This window comes from Hesperophylax consimilis, chromosome 20, assembly GCF_061612785.1.
Source record: "Hesperophylax consimilis isolate HC1 chromosome 20, BYU_Hcon_1.0, whole genome shotgun sequence".
NCBI lineage: Eukaryota > Metazoa > Arthropoda > Insecta > Trichoptera > Limnephilidae > Hesperophylax > Hesperophylax consimilis.
In genome coordinates this window covers 6,536,456-6,558,819 of record NC_142855.1, presented here as the reverse complement: position 1 = coordinate 6,558,819, position 22,364 = coordinate 6,536,456, and the positions used below count along the sequence as shown (strand labels likewise).

General features: G+C 33.7%; 1 protein-coding gene across 1 annotated transcript in view; it reads left to right on the top strand.

The window, feature by feature from the left end:
- The first annotated feature begins 20,963 nt into the window (after window positions 1-20,963).
- Window positions 20,964-22,364, top strand: part of LOC149413987 (uncharacterized) — a 34,802-nt gene continuing 33,401 nt past the window's right edge. The window contains exon 1 of the mRNA XM_089643959.1: window positions 20,964-21,099. Coding sequence (XP_089500085.1) covers window positions 20,964-21,099 — 136 coding nt within the window. The remainder of the gene's footprint in view (window positions 21,100-22,364) is intronic.

Genomic DNA, 22,364 nt, shown 5'->3' with positions numbered 1-22,364 from the left:
ATTTCAAAGGATTTTAAAAATTTAAAAACTGTCAAATTACTTTACACTTCACTTGTTAGAAGCCAACTAGAATTTAACACCACCATTTGGAGTCCTTACTACAGTGTACATGAGAATTCCCTTGAGCGAGTCCAACATAAATTTTTACGTTATATTAATTTTAAATTGGGAATATTCATCGAAAACATTAATTAACCCTCTCTGTTACAATTATTGGGACTCGATACATTAAAAGAAAGAAGAATTTGTTTTGACCTATTTTATTTATTTAAAATCGTTACCAACCTGTTGAACTCCCCTGAACTTCTTTCGTTAATATGTTTCCGTGTACCTAGTCGATCAGTTCGTTTCAAATTACCCTATCATTGTAACAATACAGGATCTAACGCTGAACTTAATTCCAGAATGAATCGCCTACATGTACTTGGTAATAAATATGTTTTGGATGAATCTATAAACATTGCTAGTTTATCCTCATACAAACACCACTTAATTAAAACTGTATGTCAGCGCTTCTCTGATTGAATATAACCAAATACAGTTTTAAAGTATTAGTTTATCCGGGTTTTATTGTAAATTAATTGTTTATATATTTATATATAATAATTATATAATTTATATATAATAGTGTATTGTATTTGTAATAACCATTTCTATTGTTCTCTTTAATGTATTTTATATATATATATATTTTTTATCTATGTATATTCTGTATTTATAATAAGTAAAACAATTGTTATTATTTTGTAAAAGCCGCTATAATCGGCGTTAATAAATAATAAATAAATAAATAAATGATTCCGATCTTAGCGTTCGCGCCCGCCAGTCCTACTATCTTACTGCCACCGTTTCGTACCAAATGTGCACTGCGTAATTGTTTTCACGATTAAACTGAAAAGCAATCGTGCAGCCACTAGTTGTAATCATCAATCTCCCATTATCTCCTGAACACTATTTACGGGTTGGAAAGGTTCCGTAAATCGCAATTAATAACAAGCCCTACACAAAGCCCTTTCTTCAGGTTTTCTTTGCGACAACTTCTAAAATAAGAAACATAAAGTAAATTTAAAATAGATCGGAAACATTCCGAAAATTCATGAGTAATTCAATGGCAGTTGAAACTTCTTTGAATACATATTTAAAAAAATACTGAAGGGTTAAGATTGGATCTTAGTACGAGTCCCTAGCTTTGACTAAAAAACTACACCCAGTTTAAAAAAATGGCTTCCTAAGATTTTTGCAGAACACAGTATGCATCTTTGATTTTATAACTGCACTACAAACAAGATGATGTTTTTCTTCAAAACGCGTCACCAGATGAATACAAAACTGGTTTTAATCGTTACGTTCTGGACAGAAAACAGGTTTTTCCTTAAGTGTTACTAAATTGTTTTAAAAGTGGTTTATTGGTTGTGCGAGCTTCAATCAATACAACACCCAGAACACAAAAACGGTCAACTCCGGTTTTGAATCACATAGTCTGCAAATAGAATTTAATAACTGCATTTCAAACACGAGAATGGTTGCCTTTGAAATGCGTCCGCAAATGGATCCAAAGCTGTTTTCATATCCTTACATTCTGAACACGAAACTCATTTAATTTAAGAGTGAATCGTTGACCAAGTCCAAAACTTTATTTAAAACACGAAAATGGTTACCTTCTAAAATGCGTCTGCAGATAAAGCCACAACTGTAATTGAGTTCCCAGCTTAATAAGCATTGTTGAGTTTGGCGTCTAAAGGTCCCATAAGTGCAGAGGAATAGCTACAGAATGAACATTAATAAGTTTTTTCTTCAGAATGTCTAATTTTATTTATTTATTCCTTTAGATTTACACACAGTACAATATGATAAAAGATATAATTAAAATATTTTTAGTGATTATAGATTATTGTACTTTATCAGGTCGAAATTATTGGTTCCTAACTAGGCAAATTGCCCGTTCCAAGGAACCAAATGTAAGCATGTGACGTTTTAAATTTCCCTTTTTAGAACAAGAATAGCTACAGTAGGATCATGAATATGATTTTTTCTAGTATGGTTAGGCATGTGACTTTTTAAATATACACTCCGAGAGCAAGAATAGCTACAGAACGAACATGAATATGGTTTTTCTCCAGTATGGGTAAGCATGTAACGTTTTAAATTTCCCTTTTCCGAACATGAAATGCTGCCGAAGGAACATGAATAAACCTTTTCTCCAGTATGGGTTAGCATGTGAATTTTTAAATTTCCTTTTTGAGAACATGAGTAGCTGCAGAAGGAACATGATTAAGGCTTTTCTCCAGTATGGGTTAGCATGTGACGTTTTAAATTTCCCTTTTGTAAACATGAGTAGCTGCAGAAGGAACATGAATAAGGCTTCTCTCCAGTATGGGTGCGGAAGTGATTTTTCAAATTTCCCTTTAAAGAACATGAATAGCTGCAAAATGAACATGAATAAGCCTTTTCTCCAGTATGGGTTAGCATGTGATGTTTTAAATTTCCCTTTTTAGAACATGAATAGCTGCAGAAGGAACATGAATAAGGCTTTTCTCCAGTATGGGTTAGCATGTGACGTTTTAAATATCCCTTTTTAGAACATGAATAGCTGCAGAAGGAACATGAATAAGGCTTTTCTCCAGTATGGGTTAGCATGTGAAGTTTTAAATTTCCTTTTTTAGAACATGAATAGCTGCAGAAGGAACACGAATAAACCTTTTCTCTAGTATGGGTTAGCATGTGAAGATTTAAATTTCCTTTTTGAGAACATGAGTAGCTGCAGAAGGAACATGAATAAGGCTTTTCTCCAGTATGGGATAGCATGTGACGTTTTAAATTTCCCTTTTTAGAACATGAATAGCTGCAGAAGGAACATGAATAAGGCTTTTCTCCAGTATGGGTTAGCATGTGAAGTTTTAAATTTCCTTTTTTAGAACATGAATAGCTGCAGAAGGAACATGAATAAGGCTTTTCTCCAGTATGGGTTAGCATGTGACGTTTTAAATTTCCCTTTTCAGAACATGAATAGCTGCAGAAGGAACATGTATAAGGTTTTTCTCCAGTATGGGAGAGGATGTGGTGGTTTAAAGTTCCCTTAAGAGAACATGAATAGTTGCAGTCAGAACATGAAAAATGTTTTTCTCGAGTATGGCTAAGAATGTGACGTTTTAAATTTCCCTTTTGAGAACAAGAATAGCTGCATAAGGAACACATATAAGGTTTCTCTCCAGTATGGGTGCGCAAGTGCCGTGTTAACATTGACTTGCTGTGGCTGAAGTAGTTACAATGCGAACATGAATAAGTCTTTCCACCAGGATGCGTCTTTAAGTCCGATATTAAGTCTGAAAAGATGGTAGATAAAGCTCAATAAGTATGAATCTACAAAGAAAACAGAAAATTATAAAAACAAATCAGACACAACAAAAGTAATTTTACCTGAAGTCTGGGTAATACTTTCAGAGTGCTCTAAGCATTCCTTTTTAACATCCAGCAGGTCTATGTCTATTTCCGTATAAGGAATCCCACCTTCGTCTTCTTCTCTGTCTCCTGCCTGGATCGGAACAGTCTCCACATTAATGCTACCTGGAAAAACAAAACAACAATACAATGATTTGTAAAGATCTGCTGAATGTTAAGCTGTTTGCAGTAACATATCCTTTGCGGGTACAAATGTCACAGTCAATAAATAAAGTATATTTTATTAAAAAGAAAAATTCACTTTTTCATAGTTATCAAGTCATTTAACTTTAAAAAAAATAATAATGCCATCACCAAGTGATGACCGGTAAGAATAACTTTCAAACCGATTTTGTTTTTACAAGAACTTTAGCCTTTAAAAGACCCTTTCCGAGAAAGTGCTAGAAAACATATATTTATAATACTTTTTTTTTTTAAATGAAGATACCATTAACGAATGCATTAAAGATTATATTGAAAAAATCACGAAGGAAAGGGATATAAGAAAAGAAATATTATATATTATCTTCACTAATAAACATTACAACAGATGGCTGCAGTAAGAACATTTTCAGAGATTGTGTTCTATTCTTGATAATGTCTAGTTTCTTAATGTCAATCGAATAATTATCAATTAACACTATCACATATTTTGGCTTGATAGAACTCTAAAATGGAACAATAATGTTGCTGTGTTAACAAACAAAATAAAAAAAGCAAGCCTACACCTTCAAGACCCTGAGCAATATATTGGACATAGTTACATTACAAACTGTATACTACGCGCTTGTTCAAACAATGCAATATAATGTTGTCTGTTGCGGTACTTGTCACGCGACTACCCTAGAGCCTTCAAATGTTGCACAAAAAATAATTTATATTCTGTATTCGTCACAGTTATTCTTTAGTGAAAGAAAAATTATGTCAGCAAGTACGTTATGTATTATGGCTCTCTGTAAACTTTCAACACCATTGATACTGCCGAAAGATCTAAACAAATGCGCAACACTAGATAGGGTTTTTCTTTGATGTATCAGCGGGTGAATAACAGAACATCCTGTGGACAAATGAATATTTCTTAAGAAGTTCCATTGCTTTATAATATTCACAGTGAAATATAAAAAAAACTATAGGTTCGTTAAATCTATTAAAGGAAATGTTCAAAAATTCCATCATAGCTTCTGTCATTCAGTCTTCATAGCTTAGAAAGCCCATATTCGATATAATCCATCGATGTATGAATTATCTACTTTACTTATTTGATTGAATATTACTGTAATGTGCTCATTTCGACTCAGGAATTCCCTCGTGAGATGAGCAGCGGAGGGAAAAAATTCCGATATCACCGTAATAAGTCATGATACAAATGTATTATAACACAAATATATACTTTACATATTTATCTTAAAATCTCAAAATATTCTTGAAATGGAGAACATTTAGAAGAGATTCCTTATTTTAGGGGTAAAATTTGGCGAGGCAACAGCTTGAAGAACTAGGAATTGTTTGCGGGCATTATAAGTTCACGTTTTCTTAGTTCGACAGTTTCCTGCAAAGAAATATTACAAAGGTAAAATAAAAAGTACTGATGGACGACAAGAGGGGAAGGAGAAAACAAGCAGCTGTCCTGACTGCGTCGTCTGAAACTCCTTTGTGATAATATACTTAATGCAACTTACTAGTTGGCTGAACACTCTCAGCATACTGCAAACATTCCTTCTTTACATCCGGAAGGTGGATGTCTATATCCATATACGGCATTTCACCTGCGCCTTCTTCCTGGTATCCTGGTTCCGTCTTGATGGAAAAATTCTCTTGGTTGGGAAGGTCCATGGCACTGCTGTTATGTGATGGTAATTGGTTAATTAATAAGTCCAACAAAGCCCTTATAATAAGGGAGCTTGAACCCACTGATTGCGTATTCGAAGAATCCTATATTTAAAAACTTATTTGTGAAACATTAATGGCCAAGTCATTAACAGTAGAATCAACCTAAAAAGAAACCCAATAGTTAGGTTGTTCCCTATTGACAAAGACCACTATCTTCCCAACCCCCTATATACTCCTACAACTTCTGCTACTGGAACTCAGCACAATTCCATGCAACCAATATAAGTTGAATATATTGATTACATATGTTACTGGTAGATTGAAGATTTTAAAGTTCAATATAGTATATTACAGCCCTGTCGAAGCTTCAGTTTTAGCGAAACCGGGTCGGCATTAAGTACAAAAAAACGAAAGTGGTATTTACAAGGTTATGGTTTTATTTTGATATATAATGTCAAATCACAAAGTATCTGCTTCATATGAACAAATATAAATTAACTATGAAAAATCCCAAATTTAAAACAGTTTTTTGGCTTAGATTAAGTCAGGCTCGGTTAGGTTAGGTTAGGTTATGGATCCTCATTTCATCAGTTGCTGTTCTGGAGAACACACGCAGCATGCCTCCCACTGCATAAAATCAAGATTTTGCGAACGCTCTAGTAGCTTTTTAACTATAAACACAAAATTAAAAAACAAACTTCTGCACAAAACTGGCTCTTGGATTCACTTGGTCCAAAAGAAGACAAATTTGCTTTTTACGATTACAATAGCTGCATCCTTTTAAATACATTTGAATTATAACAAATCGATAACAAGAACTTTGTTCCTGGTATCTTTATCAGAGTACATCTTGCTTGTAAATCCTTATACATATGATGTAAAAAAATCCGTCAAACTTTAAGCCAAGTTTTATTTATTTTTATTCGTTAAATGTACGCTTACAAACAATAACGCACGACAGCTCTCTAGGCCGACTGAGAAAAGTTGATCCAACCGCTACATACGAACGATACATACGAACCAACATGGGACGACCGAACGTTTGGGGGGTGGGTAGCGGTTAGATACTATGGCGGTACAACCGTTCTACTTGATAGCCACTTCAACTTTACGTTCAACTCAACCAGGTTGATACAACCGCTCAACCAAATGGAATGGTCCTTAGGGAACATTTATGGGAGTCACTCGAATAACCGAAATTGAACTTGATTTAGACTAATTTAGGGCTGGGGAATCCGAATCTGAATTAGGTGGGGGTCGGCACTATTAACTGAGTTATAGGGTTTTGAAATTTCGTACGCGATACATAGAAACCATGTTTTTATTATCAACTATGACTTAAGAAAATCAATATCAATCATTCTGAAATAATTCTCGGTATAATTCAGTAATATTTGAAGATAAATATTACTCACATTATCTTCTTACTCACAGGTAGCTTTTCAATAATCACTGGAAATGCACATTTGGAATTTAAAACACAAGGCGCTGCATAAAAGCGTCTTGTTCATTTGACAGCTAGGCCATAGATGTTTGTTATAATAGATGGCCAGTTTATGACATTTGCAATACGGTAGATACTAGAGTCTAGTGCAACAAATGTGTGTCCATTTCGCGCATCAATTCAAATATCCCCCCATTTCACTAGTACCTAGAGACTTTACTTTTTTTTCTTAGAAATTAACATTGACGTACAATATACGAGACAGCTGTGTATTAGTATTTGATGAAGTCGTTCATTAGCATTACCTCACACCTCAACTCTGGACACCTCAGTACATATAAGGTGGGATACATCAACACTTAATATATAAATTCTTGTTTATTTTACTCTCAGTGTGCAATAATGTGAAAACGGATATTTCCAATTTTTTAAATTTTTATTTTGACAAAACGTACATTAATTTTATGAACAATACAGATCTTGTACGCTAGAAGAGATTTTAGGCTAAACCGGCGGCTAGACCGCTGGAGGCGCTGGATATAGAATGAAATTATTTACCACGCGTATACAATGATACCAGCCTCACAAGAATGTGGGTAAAAGTAATGTTGTCATTATTTTCGGGAGATGTAATCTCCCTATAATTTACCCTACATACCTCTCCTTCAGCGTTATACGCGATAAAACATAACAAACAAAAAAGAATAATGATTATAATTAAATGATACATGTAAGGAACAATAATTATAAACATTAATACGACTGCGGCCGGAATATGCCGTGGCCGTTTGATCTGTTCTCATTGTTGTTATTTACAAATATTTCCCAAAGTTTTATTTTACCTAATACAAGGTTAATACTTATGTCTGTGTTTGTATTATATTATAAAGCTAAAGAAGTTTTCGTTATTTGAAAATCTTACAGCTATTTTGATTCAATGTTTGGTTGCTACTATGCCTGGTGTAAGCATTATTGTATGACTGACTATACATTTTAGTAAAGCTGGTAGCTGTTTACATTGTACTATTATATATTCAGTCTAGTTTCTGCTGTCGTGCAGCTCGCACGGACAGAAATTTCGATAAACTCAGTAACCACAAACCACAGTGATACCCAGTTTAACATATTGTTGTTGCAAAAATAAAGCAGGCTGGCTGCGTTTAGTCACCAGACAGCCCGCAAAAAAATAACTCATTATGGACCGAAGTGTCCAATCATTAATTGACTCAATTAAAATCGAAATTGGAAAATGCTCATCTGTCAAAGAGGCAAAACAAAGGAGTAACATAGAACAAGATATACACCAGCTAGAGGAAATATGGTGCAAGGAAAAACTTCAACTACAAGAAAAAATAATTGAGCTACAAAATAAACTTATATTAAATGAAGAAAAACATTCAGAAAAAATTGAAAATTATTTAAAGGAAAAAAAGGAATCAATTAATACAACGTACAACAAGTCAACCCTCTCAATCCCTATACCAGAGGCCAAATACTCATTAATAATTGCAAGTGAAAATACTAATACAACTTCTGATGATATTCGAGACATGATAGTTAAAAAAATTAAAACATCGCATTTGGGGATTGCAGTAAATGGAGTACAAAAAGCATCAAATAAGAAACTAATCATCTCTTGCCCCAAAAAGGATCACGCAAAAAAACTAACAGAAGAAATAAATATAGTCTTCAAAAATAATTTGATCGCGAAAGAATTAGAAAAAAAAAATCCTAAACTATTCATCAGAAACCTACCTATCGACCTATCAGAAGAAGAAATAATAGAATCATTAAAAACCCAAAATGATGGAATTAAAAACATCATGGATGAAAATCCGAAAAACTCAGTAAAATTAGTAAAAATGCTTAAACCAAAAGGACAAAACAATCTTACAAACTATATAGTCGAAACAAGTGGAAAACTTAGGAAATATCTCATTTCTAAAGAGAAAATTAATATTGGATACCACAGAGTGCGGGTGGAGGATGCTAATCCAATAATACAATGCTTCCATTGCCTGAGATTTGGACATTCAGCTGTCAACTGCTTTAATAAGGACAAGAATGCTTCGTGCCTGCACTGCGCCATGGACCATCCTTGGAAAGACTGTCCCAATAAAAACAAAGAAGAGAAATGCAAAAATTGTGATTTCCAAAACAACACTTTCAAGTCAACAAACGATACAAATCATAAAGCAAATAGCAAAAATTGTATGTATTTAAAAAAAAAATGATGACTTTTGCCCAAGGGCGTATAAATTATGAATAGGTATGTACCTACTTTAACATTCTTAATAACTACGCTTCGTCAATTTTAAACTTAACATCCCTTTAGAACACATAAATTACCAGTCATTATTGAATCATTTAAATATTCCGACATTAGAAAACAGAAGAAAAATAAACGACCTAACCTTTTTATTAAAATTATTGAACTCTAAATTCGATTGTTGTGAACTCCTGCATTTAATAAATCTACACATACCTACACGAACAACTAGGCAAATATCAACATTTTACATACATACATCTCATTCCAACTATAGTTTTCACTCTCCAATACAACGTTTACACAGTCTTGGTAACAAATACTTAAATAATATAAATGTATTTGACAATAATTTGAACTTGGCCAACTTTAAACGGAGTATGTGCGAACTATTTTTACATACTTTGTAAACTATTGTTATCAACTAATTTTATACCTTCTTATTAACATTATCGTTGATTTGGAGGATTTTGGCAAATTTTATATTTTTTGTCGCACTTATTTGCACTCTATCATACCTAATTTTTTAAACTCTTATATTTTATGTAACCTATATTTTGCTAAATCTGACATTTTTATATGTAATCTATATGTATTTTTTTTATATAAAATGTTTAACTAAAAAAATAAAGATGTACATTATTATATGTAAAAGCCCTATGGGCGTTTAAATGAAATAAAATAAAAAAATAAAATAAAACTAACTTTAAAATTCTTAACGAGATTAAGAACTCAATACCAAAATTTATATTTTTGTTTCAAATACGCTTGTTTTCTGACTTTTCACACTTTTCTGACTTTTCGCACAATTTAGCTATTAATACTAAAACTTTAAAACAATTGAGAAACATTTCAATGTTTTTAATCTACCATCGAAGAGATAACGATTTATCAGTAATATCCAAAAAATATTTAATTAACTATTTCTGTAAAATTTTAAGACAAAAACAAAGCATTAAAATATTAACCTACTCTCAAAGTGTTAATGTTTGTAAAATATTATTTATACAAAACAAAATTAATATACTACATAGTATGTATCATCTTTATAATCAGTGGCGGCTCGTGACTTTTGGGTGTACTAGAGTGCTAATATTATAAAAAATGGAATTTCTGATGTTGTTATACCTGAAAACGATTTTTTTTTTTTTTTTCGAAAATCGATTTTTTGTATGAAGTTTTCAGGAAATTTCAGTATAGCCGTGCGCCGCACGGAATTCCTGAAAATCTTCATACAAAAAATCAATTTTTTGAAAAAAAAATAAAAAATATTTTTCAGCTACAACAACATCAATTAAGCCATTTTTTGTAATATTAGCACTCTAGTAACCCAAAAGTCACGAGCCGCCACTGTTTATAATATCATCACTAGTAATATAATGCTAAGTTGTTCAATATTGTCACCAAATCTATTTCAAGTCAACCTTGATATTATCCGTGAACATATGCTGCTAATTTATAGTTTGTCATCAAAATCAAATTCATTTTTGACAATTAGTTATAACAATATTATTTCCTTATTTCTTTAAAAATGAATAATTTCTTCACTGAGGAATTAGATAAAACGCTTAATATTTCGGAATATATTTGTCATACTTTAAAAGATTGTAATAAAATCGTGGATAAAATAACAAATTCATTCTCTGTACTCCATTTAAATATCAGATCAATGAAACAAAATTTCAATGAATTTTTACTCTCAATTAATTTACTAAATCATAAACCGGACGTTATAGTTTTAACTGAAGCATTCACCAACGTATACAATAAATTTTGCATACCAGAATATACCTACTTCGCAACATCTTGTGCTATTAATAGAAATAGTGGTATTGTTGTATTTGTTAAATCTTGCCATTCAAACATCGCAGTGGAAGAAGTTCAAGCAGCGAGTTAATTGCTTAGATATTAATCTAAATGTAAATAAAATGTGTTTTCATATTATTGCAATTTACCGAACACACGGATCAAACGAGTACACATTTATGGATGAATTGAGAAGCATTATCTTATCAAAAAAAAATAAACAGAACATAACAATAATCGGCGATTTCAACATAGATGTTTCAAACGAAAATAGTAACAGAATAAAAACTGAATTTATGAATTATATGACGGAAATGAATTTCATATTGTGTATAAATAAATATACTAGAGAAATTACGGGTCAACGTCCATCTTGTATCGATCACATATGGAGTAACACTAAAGATACCGACAAATTACACACGATAATATTAAAAAATAATATTACTGATCATCACACTTGCATCTATATACAAAAACTTAATATTAATAATCATATTGATTCAAAATGCAATACTTTTACAAAAAATTCACTAAACCATCATAAATTAAACCTAAAAATAAAAACAGAAACATGGCGTTCCGTATTAGAATCAACATGTGCTGAAACATGCGCAAATATTTTTGATAATATACTATGCAATTATATTACAGCATCAACAGATATTAAAACCATAAAAATTAAATCAAAATTCAAAAAAATAAAACCATGGATTTCACATGGCTTAATCGTGTCTATTAGAAAAAAAGAAGAGTTATATCGCTTGACAAAGAAATTTCCCTTAGATAAAAAAATATACACAGATTATAAAAAATTTAGGAACAAATTAACCTGTTTACTAAAAACAACTAAAGAGAACTTTTACAAAAATGAAATTGATGTGGCTAAACAAAATGTAAAACATATATGGAAAACAATAAATTAAATAAATAGTAGAAAAAACAAAAAAACTCAAATTAAAAAAATTAATATAGGAAAAAATTCTATTAATGCCCTAATGGAACCGACAAAATGTGCTAATGCCTTCAATAAATATTTCGCTAACGTCAGACAAAATTTAGCTACACGAATCGATGAAAATTATAAAATAGATAATTTCGAAAAGGACTGTCACAAACAAAATAATCTGTCAGTTTTCAAACCGGTAACAACAGATGACATAAAAAATATTATTAGTGAATTAAAAGGTGCATCTGCACCAGGGTTTGATGGAGTCACAGTAGAAATATTGAAAAATTATAATGAATTAGTAAGCATTCCAATTACACACATTATAAATATTAGTTTAAATAGTGGAATATTCCCCTCCGTTTATAAAAAATCTATTGTAACACCCGTTTTTAAATCTGGCAGCCCTGAAGAAATATCAAATTATCGACCCATATCTGTTGTTTCAAACATTGCAAAAATTTTCGAAAAGATCGTAAAAAAGCAACTGTTCCGTAACGCTGATTGCTTTTGACAGGCTGTGTACTAGCCAATCGTACCGTCAGAATTTAAACTGTATAGTTTAAATTTCGCACATGTCAGCTGGATCCACGGAGGCCGTGGGCCGAGCAGTCGCACAAAAACCGTTCGTCCCGTCATAACAACATTGCCGGTTCCTTATCGAAATAATTATCTTACGTATTTTTTATCGCAATTTAATCTAAAATAACGAGTGCTAACAACCACGCTAAACGTTCCAGTGCTGACAGATGATGCTCACTATGCAGATTTCACCATCTCCTCCCGGTAAGTTGATTGTGAATTAACGTTATGCATTGTGTTCTCGCATCGCCTGTCACAAGCTATATAATTAATTTATACTTTATCTGTGTGGAATAGCCCTGTAAAGGGCGGCTATTCCAACCCCTGTTCGTTCTTTGAACATTTTGGTGCCGAAACCAGGGAACTTTAAGATAATTATCTATCTATGCCAAAACGGATAATGCTGTGGAATGTTTCTTAAATTTTGAATAATAATCAACAGTAATTAGGTAGGTACCTAGCTCTTGAGTATTTACGACCTACCGCGCATATAATTGTAATAGATTATATTATTATTATTTATTTTCGTTTCGTTTTTGGGTACGTTTCCAATCGTGTTTATTCAACATGGCCCCAGCAATTCAAATATTGCGCCGGAAACGGACATTAGCGAATAATAGATTACTCAAGACACATGAAATAGCAAAAAGCGCTTTGCACGATGCAACTAAGTGCAACTTACTGTTAGCGCATTATACTACTCTGGAAAAGATAGTTCTTGAATTTGAAACGTCTCACGCGGAAATATTAGCTTTAGATGACACAAACGAAATTGATGAGGATAAAATTCGCGAAACCTTTGACGAGATGTATTATCAAATTGTCGAAATTTACCAGGAGTTAACCAGTCAGCCTCTCGATTGTAAAACCGCGAATGCGTGCACAAACGTTAAATTACCAAAAATAAACATTCTAATATTTTCTGGAAATGTCCAGGCGGCGCTAGCATTTACTTAAGAGTCGTTTTCGACGCCTCAGCGACGGATGTTAACGGATCCTTGTTAAATGATACCTTGCTTATCGGTCCAAAGCTTCAAAAGAACCTGCTGGAGCTTTTGCTAAAATTCCGTATACCATCGGTAGTGTTTACTGCTGATGTACGACAAATGTATCGCCAAATATTGGTTCAAGAACCAGATCGCGCTTTCCAAAGAATATTTTGGCGTTTTCATTCGTCGGAACCCATCCACGAGTACCAACTAAACACTGTAACCTATGGTGTCTCCTCCGCCCCATTTTTGGCCTGTCGTACTGTCAAACAGTTGACCAAAGATGAAGGTTATGATTTACCGCTAGCGCGTCGTGTGCTAACTTCGGATATTTACATAGATGACATCGTCACCGGTTGTAACAGCTTAGAACAAGCTCAACAAACGAAAACCGAAGTTATCGAGCTGTTTAAACGAGGTCAATTCGAATTGCAGAAGTGGGCTAGTAACGAACCAGAATTACTCGCCGATCTGCCTCCGGAATACTGCCTCAATGACTTGGTGTCCATGGATGTTGACAACTCTCACATTCTCAAGGTATTGGGATTAAAGTGGGAGCCACGACATGATACATTTTCATTCGAAGTCCTATGCCTCGATCGCGAGTGCACTAAACGCTCTATCCTCAGTGAAGTCGCTCCGGTTTTTGACCCTCTCGGTTTTCTATGCCCTTTGACGTTTTTCGCCAAATCCCTAGTACCAAAGTTGTGGGTTCTAAAGGTTGGGTGGGATGACACCCCCTCTGTTGACATTGTTCGTCAATGGGATCGTTATACTAAACAATTACCGCTCTTGAAGTCGTTCAAAATCTCTCGATGGGTGTCATTCCCTCACATGGAGTCGTGTCAACTTCATGGCTTCTCAGATAGTTCGGAACTTGGATATGGCGCGGTAGTTTACTTGCGAATCATGGATGTTGACGATAAAGTCCAAATATATTTGGTTTGCGCCAAGTCTCGAGTCGCCCCCACAAAAAAGATTTCATTGCCTCGCCTTGAACTGTGTGCGGCAGTTCTTCTAGCAGATCTATTAAAATTCGTCAAAGATTTATACGTACCATTTCTTCCGATCTCCAATACCTTTGCGTGGTCGGATTCAACCATCGTGCTCGCCTGGTTACGTTCTTTTTCGTGTCGCTGGAAGACTTTCGTGGCTAACCGTGTCAGTCACATTCAAGATGCCCTCGAAGGGACTTCCTGGCATCACGTGTCATCTGGAGATAATCCAGCGGATGTCGCTTCTTGTGGTCAATCCCCAGCCGATCTGATCGATCACACGTTATGGTGGGCGGGGCGGAAGCTTAATCCCTTCATTGACGACCACGGTGTGCTCAGGGTGGGTGGCAGGTTATCTCGATCTGGGCTCGAATTCGAGTATAAACATCCTGCCCTACTTCCTCGCGAATCTAAGCTTACTTTTCTTGTGATAGACGCTCTACATCGAGAACATTGTCACCCAGGCCCCGACGGCGTTGTTCGTATCGCTACGGTTCGTACATCGAATGGTTCTCTTCTCACGAGACCATTAACCAAATTATGTCCATTGCCTAGTCAATGTGACTAATCATCTTCGCTTCCGCGGCGCATTCTTTCTTATCATTTTCATTATTATTATTAATATATGTTTTTTTTTTCTTTTTTTTCTCTCTTTTCACTGTTTCTTCGTTCACGCAACGTTCCACAGCATTGCCCGTTTTGTTTTCTAAATTTTCTTTAAAATACACGTTGTTGTATTTTGGTGGGCGGAATGTTCCGTAACGCTGATTGCTTTTGACAGGCTGTGTACTAGCCAATCGTACCGTCAGAATTTAAACTGTATAGTTTAAATTTCGCACATGTCAGCTGGATCCACGGAGGCCGTGGGCCGAGCAGTCGCACAAAAACCGTTCGTCCCGTCATAACAACATTGCCGGTTCCTTATCGAAATAATTATCTTACGTATTTTTTATCGCAATTTAATCTAAAATAACGAGTGCTAACAACCACGCTAAACGTTCCAGTGCTGACAGATGATGCTCACTATGCAGATTTCACCATCTCCTCCCGGTAAGTTGATTGTGAATTAACGTTATGCATTGTGTTCTCGCATCGCCTGTCACAAGCTATATAATTAATTTATACTTTATCTGTGTGGAATAGCCCTGTAAAGGGCGGCTATTCCAACCCCTGTTCGTTCTTTGAACAGCAACTTTTATACTATATTGAAAATAATAAAATAATTAGTCCTAGCCAATTTGGATTTAGAGAGAAACTAGGCACTCATGATGCCATTGCAGAACTAACTTCAACTATATACCGTGCATTAGATAAAAAAAATAAATGCCTTGGCATTTTCATTGATTTACGTAAGGCTTTTGATAGTATCTCCCATACAAAACTAATTAATAAATTAAATGATATCGGTATTATTGGTAAGGTAAGGTATTGGCTGCAAAGCTATCTAACTCAAAGAAACCAAAAAGTAAAATTAAATAACTCACTTAGCGTAGATGAAACTTTAGAATTTGGAATTCCCCAAGGGACTGTTATTGGACCAATTTTATTTATAATTTACGTTAACCATATGTTTAAATTATCACTTAATGGTAAACTTATATCCTTTGCTGACGACACTGCAATAATTATCGAAAAAAAAGACATGGATCGAAATTACCAATGCAGCGAATCAGGATATGAAGGTTATAAAAAATTGGTTCGATGGCAATTTATTATCACTTAACACAGAAAAAACATATTGTATTCCTTTCACTCTACAAGAAGATGGCCAAATAACCTAATTAACATAACAATTCATTCTAAAAATTGTATAAATGACGGTACATGTAATACGGACTGCGCGAAACTAAATCATAAATCCAATATAAAATATCTTGGTATCTTAATAGATAAAAATGTTAAATGGAAAGACCATATTAATCTCACTGTTGAAAGAATAAAAAAACTTATCTATATTTTCTATAATATACGAAATATTTTAAATAAGAAAACTATCAAAATTGTCTATTATGCATTAATTCAGTCCTTATTGCAGTACGGGATTATTGGGTGAAGAGGGGCTTTTAAGGCTTCTTTACAGCCAATAATTACAATTCAAAGAATAATTATAAAAATCATCCTTAGAAAACCATATGACTCCCCTACTTTAGAGATATTTCAGGAATTCAATGTACCATCTATAACAGAATTGTATAAGAGAATCGCCTTATATCAAATTTATAAAGAATATTTTATTTATAAAATGCACCCCTCAGATAGCATAAGCAATAGATTCAAAACTAATGGTTTAATAGCCATTCCTATGCTTAGAACGACCACGGCTCAGCACCACTATTCATATTTAGGTGTCAGATGGTACAATATATTATTGTCCAAAAATAAAATTAGTGTAACCGAAACTGTGAATTATGAACAATTCAAAAAGTTAATTAAGTCCCTCAAATTGGATAATGATATATTGTACCCCTAATTTTCTTACACTTACTCAATCTGTAAAAAATATATATTAATTTGATTGTCTTTAAAAAAAAACTATTTTTCTAAATTTTTCTTGATATATTGTACCCTTAATTTCCTCACGCTTACTTAATCTGTAAAAAGATGTATTATTTTAATTATCTTTAAAAAAACAATTTTCTAATTTGTGTACCCATGTTAATATTATGTTTGTATTTATTTCAAAAGTTTTTGATTATTGTTTAAAAAATCATTAGAACTAAATGTAAAGACTCCTCCCATAAACACGAGCTCCTGGAGCTCAACTTATGGAGAAATAGAATAATAACGAAAAAATTATTTATAAGTCTGCATATTGTAATCATTTATAATGTTAAATAATAAATAAAAAAAAAAAATAAAAAAAAAATAAAAAAAAAAATATACTAACATTAAGAATCATAATAATAATACTTTATTTGATTATTCTCGGCGGTCGAGCGACAGTAGGTAGGTTAGGTTACGATGAAGTCAGCACCGGTCCGGAGCGAGACGATCGGATTTATCAGTTCATCCCCAACACGGACTATTTGGCAGCAAAGGTGTACCCTCAGATCTCCAGACCTGGGGTGAAATTCAGCTGTCGGACGATCAGGGAAACCAGACGTTCCATGTCCACGGTTTCAAATGATATACCATTGTCTAGTAGAGTGGCACTAACGTAGCAAAGGAGCGAAGCGGGCACGTGGTTTATAATCACGCATTTAGCGTCATTCCGCTGTTAACGATTCCGGAGAATATGATATTTAGAAGGGAACGGACTGAAAGGCTATTTACGGTTGACGACCAAATCCATCTAGACACGGATTGTAGGATTAACTCTTTACTCGGCTTTTACTGAATTATAACATCCCCCAATGGGAATTTAATAACATTATACGCCACGCGTATTTTTGTTAAGATAACATCGCCTTTCTCAAATGAAAACAGATTGCACAAGAACATCGCAGACCTATACAGCAGGTGCCCCTCGGCCACTTGCATAAATAAACCACTCTCATGATCGATATCTTCGGGCTTTTTGTATCTAAAAAATTTATACAGTACTTAAGCACAGATTACATGCAGTACTTACTTACAATATAATTGCACTGAGCAATTGATTATTTAGCCCAAAAAACTATTAAAAAATAAAAAAGTCCTTGAAGCAGATAAATGTCGAAATGTTTTCCGAGGGCAAGGTTCATCTGACTAAGAAAATGAACATTTACAGTTTATTTCCTTAAGATGAAACATTGCTATTGAATCTTGTTAATCTAAGAAAAAACCCAATATCACAAGAAATTTGCAAAAACACCCAGAAAAAACATATAGAACATGATTGTCCGACAATACGACGATAAATTCCGACATTTTTCTGCCTATTTTGAACTCATGGTCACAGATTTATTTGCAGACGCATTAGAGGAAAAAAGCATTTTTGTGTTTGAAGTATAGTTTTAACTAAAGTTGGGGGAGTTGGTCAGTGATTCACTTTTAAATTAATAGCAGTTTTGTGTTTAAAATGAAAAGATAGAATTACAGTTTTGGATCCATTTGCGGACGCATTTCGATGGAAACCATTCTCAGGAAATGTGGTTATATAGTTCTAGTTGCAGTTACATGTGCTACAAAAATTGGAATAAACCATTCTTAATCAAAGCTGGAGACTCGCACTAAGGTCCATTCTTAAATGAAAATTAGTTTCGTCTTCCAAACGAATTATTAAAATTGCAGTTCTATATTCATCTTTTGGCGCATTTCGAAGGAATCCATTCGCATGTTCCGAGTGGCGCATAAATTTTAGTTTCACAAAATATGCTGCGAAATTCCGAGGAAAATCATTTGTTTTCTCCGCATGTAATTATTAGTTATGCTCGTAGACTCTAATGCACATAGTAACTCATGTTAAATTGTTCGATTTAAGCAATAAAAGGAAAACAATTCGTGCGTTCCGAGTGCAGTTATATTTTATTAGATACATATGCATTTGTGAGTTGTGGGAACCCATTTTTCATCGAAGAATTCTCTGTAGTTGTAGTATAAAAAAAATCGGTCCGTAGTAAAATAAAGGTTATCATAATGTGGAAAATTTCTCTCCCCCCTCCCCCCATACTTTGTAGGAAGATATAAACGAAGTCCACGGGAAATAAATACCAGTCTTTGTAAAACGGAATCAAAAATGTATTGCTTAGTTCCTAGGGAAAATAAAATTTACCTAGTGTATATTGAAAAATTAGGAATTAAGAATAATTAAATAAAAACGTTGATTTATTTATATCATGAGTATTAGAACTGAAAGATAAATGTAAGAATCTACGTTTATAGTAAAAATATAAAGTGGATCTATTTTAAGTGATGTAAATAAATTTAAAAAATAACATTACCTACAACACAATGACGGTGAGCAGCTGGAGGAGCTTTATCCATAGAAACTGAAGATTAAGGAAATAATCTTGATTTTTGGATTAAATCGCAGTGCTACCATTTTTTTTCACCTGCGATTGCGTCTATGAAATTTGATGATTAAAATAAGTAGGTACCTATATTTAAGTTTTCCGAGATTTCTGAACTTTTTATTTGTCTATGGTAAAGTTTTTTCTGACAGCTCTTGGCCAACATCGCAATAACTCGTTATTTGCTATTCTGAATTAGTGTCAAAATCAGGACATCTTTATCTAACAATGTTCAATTAACCTTTTTCCGGAGACAACTCTACTACTTCTGATATAATATTGTGTTCCCCATCATTCAAACACATTGACGGTAAAACTTTGGGCTTCGCCTTGTAGGTACGTGTGTAATGTAGTTTTCCTTTTCCTTTAGTTTGCAACCTAAAATTCTTGCGTTTGCATTTGTTCCAGCGGTCGCTAAGTGAACTCTTTACAACACTATGTTTTACATTTCACTGCGCTGTTTCAAGCTGTAAAATCCTTCCGCTTATTCTAAACTGCAAATAAACTTACGGTAACCATGTGAAGTCGAAATCGCCGGAGAATTTTAATATTTCTAATCGTGGCATTAAGTCTGCCGGTTTTTCACCTTTATTATGATTTTATTTAACAGATTTATTTCCAGCGATAGTGTTTACTTCCAGCGGTAGTGTCTACTTACAGCGGTAGTGTTTAATTCCAGCGGTAGTGTTTTGTCAAATTTTAGGCAAATTCTGAATAGTGTTTTCCAGGAAGTTCGCTGGATTTTTAATTTAATTTGAATTATTTTTTTAAATATAAGGGTAATATTAGTTTATTATTTATTAGTTGAGGTAATAAAAATATTTCGCTTTCTTACTACACAATTCACAGTCTTTTTTCACTAGCTCTACACTGAAGGCCCCTGGGGAAAATAATTTCTCTCAGGGCCTTTGTCATCTTTAGGGATGCCGTCTGAAAAGTGCTGCCGAGACTTATGCAATCCTCACCCCTTGAACCCAGGCACCCCTGCCAAGTTACCAAACGTAGCGGACCACTTGGGGTGACCTATGGCAGAATGATTGGTTATCCAATTAATTAGCTCCAGGGCGGCAGTACCTTCCAAATTATTCCACGTTGTCCATTATAATTTTGTTCATTTGAACTGTGTTTTGTATTTTCCGTTTTGTGGCTATCGGGAAGTAGATTGTAAATTTGCATACACTCTTGGCCTGTGCTACTCTTAACACTTTTAGTGTTTACTGTTAATACTAATGTGTACATTTTATTTTGTTGCATTGTGTAGTATTCGTGTGTTAGTGATGTTTTTATAAATGTTGTGTTCGTGTATTTAAGTCCATTTTGTGTTCGATAGATGAAAAGGCATATGTTATACTATATCAAAACCTTCTCTAATAACATTTCTATTTTTTTATAAAGTTGCAAAATACATTCGAATAGAAAATTTCAATTTTCAAGCGGTTTTTTCAACACGCTCACAATCACATGATGCATTCTCCTGGGAGAGGTGAGGACAGGTTAAGAGGAAATCCAGCATAAAGAATGCTATTGTGACAATTTCGATAACAAATCAATCAATTTTATAAAATAAATAAATGTTTCATTTTCATTAATTTTTCTAACATGCTAAGATAACGATTGCCTCTTATAAACAGTATGTGATTTTATGTTTTGAAAAAAAATTATAAACCTGCCACATTAACGCATTCAAATGTTGTATTGGTTTCAGAAAACAGGCTACTTTACGCAGCAGCATGAGTTCCACCACCATTAAGTTAGAACCAGGCACAAATGCGGAAGACGAAGTCGCTGTGGTGTTTACGGAAATCGATGTAGACTTTACTTTTTTCAAAAAGGAATGTTCGGAATCCATTTTCGAAAATAGTTCAGGTAATTAAAAGGCTTTATTTTGGTACATAACTGTAGCGTTTTGTGTTTACTACACTTTTTACTGAAGCTCAAGGTTCGTTGTGTGATTGAAACTATGATGGTTCGTATTCAGATTTATTACAATATAATGCTATTACAACCGAGCTGTACAATCTTAGTTTGGTAACGTGTGCTCGCTAGCAGGGTAAATTTCCGTCTCTGGCGTGGCTCCTCGCAGCGCTCGCTGTTTACGTGACTGGATCGGAAGCGCTCGGCCTGTTATACAGTCGCAAAATAGAAGCGAAAACAAAACTGCGTGACCGTATTGACGTATTTTTTTTTTTAAATTTGGTTTTACGCCCAGACGGGCTTTGACATTGATTTTAAGAACAGAGCTATCGAAGATTATATATAAAAAATTAAAGCATGATGTAACAGTTAATTGAATATGAAACAATATTAGTAAAACATGTAACAGGAACATAAAATAATATATGAACTAGAACAATACTACATATAAGACGAATCACTAAAACTACATTACCAACGCTGCTATAATTTGAAGGATCCAACAAAGCGCTGGTAAAGATTACGCTTAGTTCTATAAATGGAGTCAATACATACATAAATAGTGCCCCCAAACTTGTTGCCCAGATCATGCATCCTATTAGTTAGTGACTTTGTCTGATATTTGGTTGTGTAAGTATTGCAGAAGATTGTTACATTTTTCTTATATTCCTAGTCCGCACATGGAATTTAATAGTGGCATCGATGGCAGGACTGTCAATTAAGTTGTTAATGACTCTGTGTATCACAACCAGGTCTGACATAATTCTCCTGTCATACAGCGTAATAAGATGCAATTTTCTCATAAAACTGATGTACTAAGAGCGGGAGCACACAGAGAGCGGTCAGAGTTCTGCGTTTACTTTACATTTCTGAATGTTCAAAAATAAAGTATTTTGTTCATATCATCGATGAAGTTGAACTAAGTTCGTCTGTAAAATTAATCGTAAACATATAGTATTATTTTATATATATTCGTCAGCAAATAGCAGGACTTCTACACTATTAATATGTCATCATTGTCATTGATGAATAATTAGAAAAGTATTGGGCCAAAGTGGGATCCTTGAGGAACACCACTTTAGTCTCAAATATATAAGATTGAATAGAATAAATATTTACGCTAAGCATTCTATTACTAATATAATTGATAATCCAAGTCAATAATTAACCTTTGATTTCCGTAAATCGGAATTAAACCGGAGTATGTGATGTCGAAC